The 12,851-nt window shown below is 44.4% G+C and overlaps 1 protein-coding gene across 1 annotated transcript; it reads left to right on the top strand.

Moving 5' to 3' along the window:
- Nucleotides 1–1,218: 1,218 nt before the first annotated feature.
- On the top strand, nt 1,219–12,844 carry fbln5 (fibulin 5). Its single transcript, XM_064317210.1, has 11 exons — nt 1,219–1,619; nt 1,929–1,983; nt 2,335–2,383; nt 2,508–2,792; nt 7,207–7,329; nt 7,492–7,608; nt 7,892–8,008; nt 8,557–8,679; nt 9,083–9,209; nt 10,063–10,258; nt 11,456–12,844. The coding sequence occupies exons 1-11, from the start codon at nt 1,576–1,578 to the stop codon at nt 11,615–11,617; spliced, it is 1,398 nt and encodes a 465-aa protein (XP_064173280.1). The 5' UTR covers nt 1,219–1,575; the 3' UTR covers nt 11,618–12,844.
- Nucleotides 12,845–12,851: the final 7 nt, after the last annotated feature.

The raw sequence follows: 12,851 nt of genomic DNA, 5'->3' as shown, positions 1-12,851 counted from the left end.
TTCAACTTTTTAACCAGTTTGTTTGCCGAGTCTGCATTTCTGTGCTTGCATGGAAGAGATCACCATAAAACGGTTTGACACCTTTCCCAAGAGAGATGTGGGCTGTGCTGTGTGTGGGTAGGCGTACGACAGGCTTAATTGTGGTTGTGTTCAATAGCAAAATCCAAATTTCATTACTGTAAATGTGAAATTCTCAACTTTTTTCTGTGTAATGGAATGAATTTCATTTGTTAAGATAATTCTATTGGGAAAAGACAGGTTGGGACGAAAATTGTTTATTTTATGGGTATGCACTGTAATAAACAACTGAGTTTAGTCTGCCTCCTCACAGAAATTCTTTGATAATTATTAGTTATTGAATCTCAAACTCTAGGGCTCTTTACTTCGGGGATGAAGGAGGTGGATATTTAAAGGTTTGTTAATTTGTTATAGGGGCGACATAGCTCAGGAGGTAAGAGCCAAATAGAAGGAACCAATTTAAATGTCATAAACTTTCCCTTCATTACTCAGAGTATTGTTTTGAATTGTATTTAATTCAGGTTTCAATGACTGTTGAAATGGTTTCATTTAGGGGATAATCAGGTATACACAGGATAATTATGTGATGTCATGTAACAACCCCCCCCCCCCCCAAAAAAAAAAAAAAACCCATAGACCTGGATAAGAACCAAGTTACCTTGTTCCAGGTAGGTCAACGAGTGATGTGGGTACAGTGATGTTTTCAGTTCGCTGGTGTGCAGGCTGCTTCGGGTCCATGTTTTTTTCAGTAAACTCTGAAAGGGTCATGGCATGAATCTTTCATTTTTGTTTGCGTGGTGCCTAATATTACAGTGGAGTGAAAATCATACAATCATCATTGCCTATACAGTGCCTATACGCATACAGTCATCACTCAGTTTGAATTTAAGATCTAAATATCCCAATAATGCAATATTGATTTGGGGTGGGGAAAAGTATGATAAAGGGAAATCAGAGCTTCGTATGATGAAACACACGCTTCAAAATGTGTCCTCGATTCCGAATACCCCTTAAGAACGTCTTGAACGCAACGCCTTTGTTACAAATATATTTCTTGAACAAAGTAGCCTACAGCACTTCCGAAGAGGAGTCCATGTGTCACCCCTTCTTGCATTTTCTTGATTCAGATTGTTCTCGAGTATTTTGTAAGTGATCGCGGCAGCTCTGTGAGCGCACTGTTTCAAGGGGGTTGTCTTTCTGTGATTTAAACCAGCTGTTGTCAAGTGCCCCGGGGCCCCAGCTATTTGCATTGCTAAATAGTCTGTATAGCAGACGACGGAGGAGAAAAAAAAATTAACTCCTTATTTTGAAAAAACATTCCTCGTGGAACTGGTCAACTCTTGCGTTGCTCTCGGTAGACTACACGTTGGTTAACCAAAGCCAGGTGTCGGTTTTCGCTTGAAGGCGCGGAGTCGGGGGGAGGCGAGAGCGCCCGATTGCGCAGTGGTGTACTCTAAGGGGTCTACGGTAGAGCAGTTCTGACAAGTTCGCTGCAAAGAAATTACGGGCTGGTCCTTCGGCTCTTTCATTTGGAACCACCACGGACCCATAAAAACCATGCTCTTTGAAGGACGTTTCTCGAGTTTCTGGACGTTCGCTAGGTAAGCCGATCTTTCTGACCGTGTAGCGGCACGTCATATTGATGACTAACTGACAACATGTTTTTATTTGATGACTTTTGCATTGAGTATCCCCCCGACACTTTTGGGCGGGCTAAAACTGGGAAAGTATTGCAAAAGAAATCCCAACTGTTAAAACAAGTTGTGCAGCGTCCCAATACTCTACGCGCTGCCTGATTTAACCATAATGGCACTGATGCGTAAAAGGAAAAAGGAAAGGTCAAAATAGCCCGTCAAATGAAACTGTGTTTCCCCTTTAGTCACATTTTAAGCATTCTTTCTTCTCTGCAGGATGTTGACAGTTCTGATGTTGATCGTACTATGTATCCAGTCTGGCAATACGCAGGTAAATCGCATGATTCATCGATTTATGAGAACGAGAGTCTGGGTCTGTGGACCAGATGTTTGGAGTTAATAATTACTTGACCGTGCTTCGCGAGAGATTAATATTGTTTTAAAGGAAGAATTTGCTTTACTGAAAGCAGTAGTGCGTTACTTTCTGATGACAACATTAGTCCTCATAAGGTCACTGGACCATCTTACCATATTACTTAATAACCATCTCCAGTTGTTTCCACTAATCCGTGTTCATTTTGAACAACGGTCCTTCGGGACCACGGCTTCTCAGTTAAAACTCTTAGATGTCCTGCTTGTCTGCAACGATTCATTTGATTTAAACATGTTTATATTTTTCCAGACGTGCACAGATGGCTTTATCTATGACCGGCGTATCAGACAGTGTGTTGGTGAGATTCGTTTATATCTTTTTTCCTTTTTGCGGCAGCCTATAAATAGGCCCATATATCTTCACCGGGTCAGAATTGTTGCTATAATCGCAATGAACACGGGTCCATCTCTCCTCTCTGGCAGACCTGGACGAGTGCCGGACGCTCGCGGACCCCTGCCGCGGGGACATGCGCTGCGTGAATCAAAACGGCGGCTACCTGTGTCTCCCGCGAGGCATGTACAGTCAGCCCTACGCCAGGACCAACCCATCGACCTATAGTGAGCCGTCTTATCCGGACACAGCCTTGGCCTTTCCCGAACCCTACCCGTCGGTCCAGCGGCCCCCTGCAGCTCCCAGCTTCCCGGTCTCTGGACGGTCCGCCCCCTGTGTCCTTGGATACGTCCTTGCGGAGGATGGCCTTTGCACGGGTAAGCCCAGACATAGGCTACATTTCGTTTTAAAGATGTTCTGGAGGTAAAATATCTCAAATACAATTAATATTGTTTTGTATTATGTTGGTTGATAATTGAATGTGCATACTACATATTTATTGCAGTCCAAATGATACTATTTGGCACAAAAAAGATGTGTTACTGTGCCTGCAGGTCATTGACCTTCTTTTGGGCCATTAGTTCTATTGCTATTTGGGAACCATCTGCCATTGCGAAATAGCAGAGAGTTCATAAAGCTGAATCCACCGTATTTGTACTACCATGTGTATTTACATTTACTTAATTTCATTTAGCTTTATTTAGCTATCAAAGTATTTTAATAGATGTATGAGTAAATCTAAATATTTATTCATTCATTTTATTAAGTGTGTTATGGTGTCTGTAGCGATCCTGTCCATCAAAGAGCATTTGTTGAGCATTGGATCAACAATCGTGAGGGGCTATTTCTGCAAACACCAGGCCATTGGGCCTTGCAGGTCCTGCTGGTCATTGGTCTGATGCCCTGCAGCATTGAGCGATTGAGAGAAAAAGGCCATTGTACATTCCTGGCAAAAAGTGTGGTCAATGATTAATGACCAATAAGACCAAAGCCCACGCCCCCTCTCCCCCCCCCCCCCCCCCCCCGCCCAAGAGCTGACTATGACCACCTTGTGTGCCTGTTGACCACAGTCGGCATTGGCACGGCCAAGACTCTATACGTAAAGGGAGCGTTTTTGTTTTTTTCTAAACTCTTTCAAAAGACTGCCATTTGAACATTGCGCTGCATTTTGTCATATATCTGAATGGTGGCCTTGTGTTTGTCAGGAAGGCAGTTTCAGCCTCCTTGTCCCCTGCATGTCTGAGGCCAGTGTACACCCCAGGCCAATTTAATTTATAAAATGAAGATTCAAAAGTAAAAATGTAAATATAAAAACCGCTGCTCTTGGCATCACGCATCTGAGTGAAAACTTTTTACGATTTCTTTTTTAAAAATATATTGCAGGATTTTGCGTTGTGCCTTTAATGCAAGGAAATGAGCACTTTTTAAAGATGTACTCTGTATGGGGATGGCTTCCAGTTATATGACTCTTTCACCTAGAATGAAGGTGGTGGCCATTTTTTGGTCACAGCACATGAGACGTGTAAAGCAAGCCTGAAAGAGCTAAGTGAATGGAGCACATTTAAAGAGTTTAGATTGGGATTTGTCCAGGACAATGTTTGCAGCCTTACTTTAAAAAGGGAGAGCCAAGGCAGTTTTTAATAAACAAAGGGGGCCAAGATCTTGGCTTAATGTTTCATTGGAAAATAGCGCACCCTTCCTGCTCTCTGTCCCCCTCAGTAAAGATTTGGCTTTTAGTACATAGTCCAGGGGGCAATGTCCCTGAACAGCTCAATTAGCTTTTAATTTGATGCTTGTTTTCAGCTACTGAGCTCAAAAGGGCTGGTTATTTTCCCACAGCTTTTTATTAAGTTAGAGATTTTTTTGTGAAAAAAAAATATTGAATGAGCTGGGATGCTGTTTTGTGTTTCTTCAGGACATGTCAGACTGTCTGGACTGTGGTTATTTTAGTTCATATCAGGTGATTCCAGTGAAATGCATTAAACTGTGCATTGAGGCTGCAGTAAATAGTTCATTAAAACAAAAAAACCAAACTTAAGTGATGGATTGCTTGAAAACTGGTGCCAGCCAAAGCCGACCATAGAGCATGCGATCTCTTTTCCAGTCTTCTGGTGCTCGTATATATATATATATGTGGCTTTTTCTTTTTGTCTCGTCAGCTTTCCTCAGTACTATGGGAATATTTTGTTATATATGGAAGTTGTCACGCAAAAGGCTCTATTAGGGTTATATTACTCTTCATTTATTATAAATGGATTGTGACTCCATAATGACTGGATAATGAACTCATATTTTACTCTGCTGGCCGATTTCCCCTTTGGCACAACCGCGTACCCCCGGGCGGTTAAGGGATCCCGCTCCCCGGCCTTGTTTGGGTAAACCGCGGGAACAGGGAATTAGCGCCGGTATTCCAGCCATCTGGGCACCCAGCGCCAGCGAGTGAGATCATCTGTTGCTGTAGGCGAACAGTGTGTGTGCTTCAGCGGGAGAAGCAGGAAGTCCCTGAGGACCCCGGGCCCAGGAGACTACAAATCCCAGGAGGTGCGGGCAGCCCCGGACGACCGTTGACTGATGTGCAGTTTTCTGGCTGCAGAGGGCAATGTTGCAGACTGTGACGTCCTGTCCCGGCGTGATCACAAATGGGCCTTTGTCTCGTGGGCCTGGGTGGTGGGTGACATCAGCACCCCCGCAGCCCTAATATCAAGTGGGGGCAAAATAAGTTTGGCCTCAGATGCTATTATTCAAACTTTCCATGGCTTGTGTATGCTATTTCTGTGCTTGATTACTGTCGATTCCCCCACTGAGGGTAATATTGACACCAGGCAAGTTTGTTGCTTTCTGTCCGCTGGCTGCATTGTTGTAAGTACAGTTCAGGGGAAACATATTGAAATATCTAAAGGTTTTTTTCAAAACCCCGTTTCTTAGGGGCTCCTGTGTGCTGCATTCGGCTTAAGCACCAGCTCTCAATTAAGCCATGTGCCCCATGGACCGGATTTAATCACTGCGCTTAGCATTGAGCGGAGCGTAGCATTTTTTCTTTTTTTTCTCTTTGGCGGGATGTCATCCGCGCTTGAAGGCTCGGTGGCGACCCCCCCTTCTCTTCCGCGGTCCCCCTGTTTCGGATGCGTGAGCTGTGCAGGGCGTTTCAGTGCGGAGAAACGCAGCAGCGGTGCAGCTGCCGCGGCGCAGAGTTAGCGGAAATGGCGGCTGCCTTTCTCCCAGTGTTCCGGAATAGAGGCACACTGGTGTGCAGCCTCCTTAATGGCTGATAGTGTTGTATACAGGGGTGGGTTGAGCCGACACTTGTGATTGGGCATTCCAAATTACAGGGTCACTTTTTCCTGTGAGGTATGAGCACCTCACTTTGTTGGTATGGATGCCACCTATCAAAGATGTGTCATTCGTACCCATAATGTACCCCTTAGGTTAGCAGCGAGACCTGCAACACTCAAATGACCCCCCTCTCTCTCCTCGAGTCACTGAAGTCTTGTGTACATGCCTATATTTCCCAGCTTATGTACCATGACAGTTTCGTAATACAGAGAAGTGCATGATGCTGCAGGGATCATCGCAAAAACACATGCTGTTTGATTCAAGATGTTTTTACCCAACTGAAGAAGTTCCCTATTTCTGGAACATGCATTTATCCTCAGAAAACATAGCTTGTGTCCTTTCTGTGCAGTTGGCGAAATCTGTCTTTGTGTATGTGTGTGTGTGTGTGTGTGTATGTGCACGCAGGCGTGTGTGTCTGCATTCCAGCGTGTAACAGCTGGCATATTTAACTGAGAATACCCACGGTTTTCTGGGCTGTTTTTTGCCAAGTGGCTTTTTTCTCTCAAGGGACCTCTCTTTCCCTTGTACCATGAACACTCACCCCCCCCCCCCCCACCTCGTCACCCCCCCACCCCCTCACCCTAAAAATTCTCAGGCCGCCGTCTGACTCTCTCACAAGTTCATCAGGATCGTCGGGGTGATTACCACAACCCCCCCCCCTTGAGAGGCTCGTAAAAGAGCCCATAAAAGGAGGTGTACTGAAACACTCCCAGACAGGGTTGTGTTAAGGGGGGGGGCGGGGAGCTGGGGGGCTGTAGTACGCATGGAGCGCACATGTTCCCCCCCCCCTTGCCACACTGAAAGGGGTTTAACTGCAAGCAGGTGCTGTGCTGTGTTTCTGTTGGCCCGAAACCCCAGCCTTAGGCCCAGCCCAGCCGGAGCTGTGAGCCAGCCGTGCCGTGGACTTGGTCCTGGGGCTGGCCCTCGTCAGGCCTTATCGGCTATTAGACCTGCATGTTTAAACAAGCCAATCATCTTGGGGTTCACCCTCCCTCTTGCTTTTATTTAAAAAATAAAAATAAAAATAAACAACTAATTGGTGACTTCATGGGATGAGGACCCTGCAAACGGCAGCGGATTTTTGTTTCTGATATCCACAAAAGGAAATGGTGATTCTAGGGCAGTGTGTGACCTACAACTGTGTGGAATTCCAGTAAATTACGAATTCTCAAGTGCCAGGCAGTAAATATATATATATATTTTTTTAAAACACTTGGAGTAGCCAGACATGAACTGAAATATGACTGTGTGTGGTATGCCCTGGGTTTGGCTATCATCAGCTGTCTGTAAACACTAGTACAAATTGCTCACAAACTCTTTAAAGATAAACTCCCACTATAAATAACTGCTGTCTACAAGTCTGTCCAAAGGAGATACAGACATTTTTCTTTCTCTTTCCCTCCTCCCCTCCCTCCCTCTCAACCTCTGTTTCGTTCACCCTGTTCCCACATCTCTCAGACATTGATGAGTGTGAAACGGAGTCTCACCAGTGCAATCCTACCCAAGTGTGCATCAACACGGCTGGGGGATATACCTGTACCTGTTCAGAGGGGTACTGGCTGATTGGTGGCCAGTGTCAGGGTAAGAGCTTCCGCATCTTTATTGGGCTAAACCTGTGCTTTTTAAAAAAAAATGACAGTTTGTTTTTGAAAAAACGATCAAAGAAACACTGGAAAAAGACAGAGGCAGTCTAGATCTCGGCACCCACCCCCTTTAAACTCCCAACTTCTTGTCTCCACCTAGATATCGATGAGTGTCGCTATGGTTACTGCCAGCAGCTTTGCGCCAACGTCCCGGGGTCGTACTCCTGCTCCTGTAACCCTGGCTTCCTCCTAAACCCAGACGGCAGGACGTGTCAAGGTAGGCCCAGATGTGCATACCCATTTAACAAACCGTTCTAAGTCACTTTCTGTGCGTTCTCGTCAAACTGCGTAACCACCCTGGCTTTTCCTGAGTCGTCACATATTGGCAGTGCAAGTGGAGTATTTTGTTTCCCATTATCTGATGTCGTAATCGTGCTACATCCCTCTGTAATGGGCAATAAAAAAAAAAAAGTAGCATGATGACATCGTGGGCTTCGGTCTCCGGTCACATGTGACGATTGTGATGTCATGAAAGCGTGACTTCTGCTCCTCCTTGACAGACGTGGACGAGTGCGAGGACATCCCCTGCACGCACGGGTGCATTAACACCTACGGCTCCTTCATGTGCAACTGCGTCGAGGGCTTCGAGCTGGCGTCCGACGGGACCACGTGTAACGGTGAGGGAGTGTCGACCCGAGAGCGGGGGGGCGCTGAGCGTGCGCTCGCAGCTGCCCTGCTCCTGTGACATCACGGTTACTTAAGCAACCACGTTCATCTTTTCTTTTTTTTTGCGTTGCTGCCATTTAGAAGACGCTCTTGTCCAGAGCGACTTGCGCCTTACGCAACTTTAGCATTTTTACAAAGTACCCATTTATAGAGCGGGATATATACTGAAACATTTTCAGGTTTCAGTACCTTTAGCTCAGGGGTATCACAGCAGTGTCCCACCCGGGAATCAAAGCAGCAGCCTTTCAACCTGCAACCATACAGTAAACCACCAGCACTTAAAGGCTGCCTTGTAATGCGCACTAAAAGAGACTGAAAAATTTGCATCATTTGCAATAAAAGGGACTGAAAGTCATTTGCAGAGGAGAAATTAAAAGCGCAGGTCCATAAAACTGTGATCTATGACTTAGTGTTTTGCCTGCAGACGCTGGACGGTTGCCCCTTTCTGGGGGGGGTTGATATTGCCCTCTTGATAGGAGTCTCTGTGTGTCGCCCTTAGACCTGGACGAGTGTAGCTTCTCTGAGTTCTTGTGCCAGCATTCGTGTCTGAACATACCCGGCTCCTTCACCTGTGTCTGCCCCCCCGGGTACTTCATCTTTGAGGATGGGCGGAGCTGTGAAGGTATGAGGTGATGTGATTGGAGGGCCAGCATGGCCTCTGTCTCCCCTTATTTTTTATCTATTTGTATTTTTTTTTTTTTTGTATTATCTTTTTTGTGGTAGTCTGATATTTTGTGTAAATATTCCTAACGACAAGCAACACTAAGCGTGCAACTGCTGCTCAATTGTATTAGATGTAAATGTTAATTTTGTGCCTAGATTTGTGAACTGGTTGTGCTAATTGTTTAAGTAGAAAATGCAGCATTTTGTCATTTGTGTTTGTTTTTCTGTCATCGTGCATGATCAATATTTTTTGCTGACGCATGCTTTTGCATTGATGATGATGATTGATGATGATGATGATGATGCTGATGATGATGACGATGTTCAAACTGACCTTTATTGTTGTGTGTTTGATTTTGAAGATATCAATGAATGTGACACTGGTAACAACACCTGTACAACAGCACAAGTATGTTTCAATTTCCAGGGGGGGTATAAATGCCTGGACCCTAATAAATGTGACCCACCTTACATTGAGATCAGCGAGAAGTGAGTACCAGCCTCACTGTTCTGCTTCTTCTGCAAACTAATGCAGGCCTGTTCACGTTTGCCCTTAGCTGTTGCTTATAAATGACTGCATGCATCATGATGCATGCGTGCATTAGGTTTCTTTCGTTTTGAACACAGTTTTTGGGAGTTTGGCAATCGCCAAAATGAACTCGCCACACAGTCTTTTGAACAAAAAACGTAGTATAAATTTAATGCATTTTGAAGTCAAAGTTATGGACAAATTTTGAATCCATGCAATAATGTAGGGGTATAATGCAATTAGTTTCTACAAACATTAAATACTTGACAGACAACTTGCTTTTATGTTCAGTCAGAACAATGGACAGCTCTGGCTGCATTTTGCTATATAGATACAGGCATACAGCAGGAATGAGGATTAAATTCCAGCTGTACTTGGTGTTGAATGGACTGTGCTGTAGTCACAAAAACCAAAAACCAAATCTTTATGCTGTTGCATAAGTTATTTGTAGTAGATTACTTGATTATCGGAGGTGATTCTGAATTAACTGGCATTTGTGATTTCCGTAATGATGGTTATTAATGCTCAATGATTGCGACCCATAGGGACACAGGCAAAGGAAGTGTTCCCTTGTAATTTGGTAACCTTGCCTCTGTCTCTCTCTCTCTCCCTCCCTCTCCATTTCTCTTTCCCTCTTTCTCTCCCTCGCTCTCTTTCTCTCCCTCTCCCTCTTTCTCCTCCTCTCTCTCTCTCTCTCCCTCTCTCTCTCCATCTCTCTCTCCCTCTCCATCTCTCTCTCCCTCTCCCTCTCCCTGTTCCTCTCTCCTCTCTCTTCTCTCTCTCCCTGCCTCTCTCCCCCCCCCTCTTCCCCAGTCAGTGCATGTGCTCAGCCGAAAACCCTGCGTGCAGGGAGAGGCCGTTCACCGTCCTGTTCAGGCACATGGACCTGACCTCCGGTCGCGGCGTCCCCGCGGACATATTCCAGATGCAGGCCACCACGCGCTACCCGGGGGCCTTTTACATCTTTCAGATCAAGTCAGGCAACGAGGGCAGAGAGTTCAGCATGAGGGTGAGTGACACCGACCCCCTGCTTTTGGCTGCGCCTCTGTTATATCTCAGGACGGGTCGGGGTTGGGGGAAGGGGGGGGGCGGCAGAAGGGGGGGTGCGATGTTAATTTTAACATTTTGCGTGACTGCTGCCTGTAATGTTGAGTGATATTAACATTTCACATGACTACAGTCTGAGAGCTTTGCACAGCTCTCTCTATATAACACTGCACTGCGTTACCAGGTTAGAATGTTGCAGGATATGGCCAGCCCTGGTCCAGTGATAACAGTTTATGCTGGTTAAAATTTTTTTGAAAAAAATCTAACTGCTTTTAGTAAAAACATTTTTTGAGCTATTTTGTTGAATAACTGATTTCAGTGTGACATCACATGACTGATTATATCTTTGAGTAATTAAACATGTTGTTGGGGGGTTTATTTCTGCTGACATACAGAATTCAACTTCTCAAGTGGTTGAATCTATTAAGTTGTATACTAAGCAGTCTTACTGAGTAGTTAAAGGGGAAAATATTGTGAAATAAGTTTATTTTTATGAGAAGCACACCACCCATGCAAAGGATTTTTTTCAGAAAGGAATAAAAGTGTATGCCTGTGAGGTAATGTGAGATCCATATAGTTACTCAACCAAACCCGAGCTTGTGCTGGATCACGCTGGACTATCACATATTTGGCTTTTGACAAAGTTCAGTAGCCAGCAGAGGGCGCCACATGATTGCCAATGCTTGATAAAGTGGCATAATAAGGAAAGATCTCAAGAGATTCCAGTTGTCCATGGGATATTTCTCAAGGTGTTTACTTTAGCTAAAAATAAATATATATATGCGCAATATAACCAAGTGCACAGCATGAGGTCAGAATTTCACAACATTGCGTCATGTATTAACATCAGCTTCAACTTCAAATGCTCGTTTTGGTGGATGAAATACATTTAGTTTTGTCCTTGACTTGTCATTGAAGCCGAAATGACTGATTATGTTTGGTATGTTTGGTATTATGTTCTTTATTACAGAACAAAATAAAGGCAAGATCACAGTTTTGTGTGTGTGTGTATAAAGTTGGTTTGTATTTAAAATTTTTTGGTGGTAATTGTTGAACATTTTGCCCTATGTCCTTTCCCGGACCAGGGCTGGGGATCTCTGTAACGGTTTCCATGGTTACTAACAAATTCCCCCCTTTTTTTTCTCTGTCCATCCCACAGCAAACCAGCAACGTCAGTGCCACTCTAGTCCTGACTCGCCCTATCAAGGGCCCAAGAGAGGTGGTCTTAGACCTGGAGATGGTCACTGTCAACCACGTCATTAACTTCAGAGGCAGCTCCATCATCCGACTCACGATATACGTCTCCGAGTATTCCTACTGAAGCCCTGAAGTTTCTGACCTTTGACCTCTCAACCCCTGACTGACCCCAGTCCTCGATCCACAACCTCCTCCATCCGGCAGCTTGGTTTGTCTTTGATTATGCCTACACTGTACCGGGGATTCTGGGAAACCCCCCCACCCCATTTCGGGTTCAACATCTCCTAGTTCCACAACCCCAGCCCCCAAAAAGAAATCCTTTTCAGGGACGCTCTATCTTAAGGCTGCCGAAAGACCGGTTCACATTTATCCACGTGGAAGAAGATTTTTGTAGCAATGGCAATATGGGTTTGTCATTTGATCTTGTGAATATTAAAGAACTCGTTATTCACAGGGTCCTTTTTACCATTTCATTTTCTCTTTTGTGAAAAGTCTTTTTTTTCCACCTGTACTGAGATGCCAGAATATTCCTCCAAGTTGCCTGTGTTTTTCCATCTATTTCTTTTTGCTGGATTTATGTTATTTTGGTTTACTATTGTACGCCTCCTTGTTTCCTGTGAACCCTCTCAGCTTAACTGTTTTACTGAACTGAGAGGGCAAAGTTACACAACAGTGTTTTCACATGACAGACACGTGTCCAGTTTTAAAAAAATAAAAATAAAAAGAACAGCATATCAGGAGATAGGGGATAATACTACCACACACTGCAATGTTCCGGAAGGATGAATTATTGAAAATGCACATCAGAATTATATTCTTGGTGTACAGTACCTCGTATCAGTCTTAGCCGTGAATTACAATACAACCACAGAGAGGGTCTGTGCAAATGTTCTGACGCAATGTCAGGGGTGGTTAACGTGAGAATGATCAGCAACCCAACCCAAGATCAATTCAAAGTCTAAACGCATGCTTCAGTGGGAACCAATATTTATGTTCGTCATTTTCTAGCCTTGAGTTGGATTTCTTAGATTAAATCTTCGTCTGACAAACCCCATCACTGCCGCACAGTGTGTTTAAAAACCGCATCTTAATCCAACTGTTTCTCAAGGAAATGTTTGTCTGTTCTGTTGCGGTGGTGTAGTAATTCGGTCGAAAGTGTTTTTTAAATTGTTATTCGTTTGTGCCACCTTAAAGGATTAACTCAAAAATGTATTCAGCATTCCAAACATTGAAATGTTTGTCTTTTTAAAAAATGTGTCTGCTAGTCATTCACGTGTCATCTTTTATATACTTGTTTTTATTAAGACCCTGTAAGTAATCTTGGTCAGTCAAATAAAGGTGTAAATCCTGATGGTCTT

The sequence above is a fragment of the Anguilla rostrata genome, chromosome 1, assembly GCF_018555375.3.
Source record: "Anguilla rostrata isolate EN2019 chromosome 1, ASM1855537v3, whole genome shotgun sequence".
NCBI lineage: Eukaryota > Metazoa > Chordata > Actinopteri > Anguilliformes > Anguillidae > Anguilla > Anguilla rostrata.
This window is presented reverse-complemented; position numbering and strand designations above follow the sequence as displayed.

Coding starts and splice junctions, on each gene's coding strand:
- fbln5 (XM_064317210.1), top strand. CDS start 1,576: ATGCTCTTTGAAGGACGTTTCTCGAGTTTCTGGACGTTCGCTAG. Junction 1,620..1,928: donor AGTTTCTGGACGTTCGCTAG/GTAAGCCGATCT, acceptor TCTTCTCTGCAG/GATGTTGACAGTTCTGATGT. Junction 2,384..2,507: donor GCGTATCAGACAGTGTGTTG/GTGAGATTCGTT, acceptor CCTCTCTGGCAG/ACCTGGACGAGTGCCGGACG.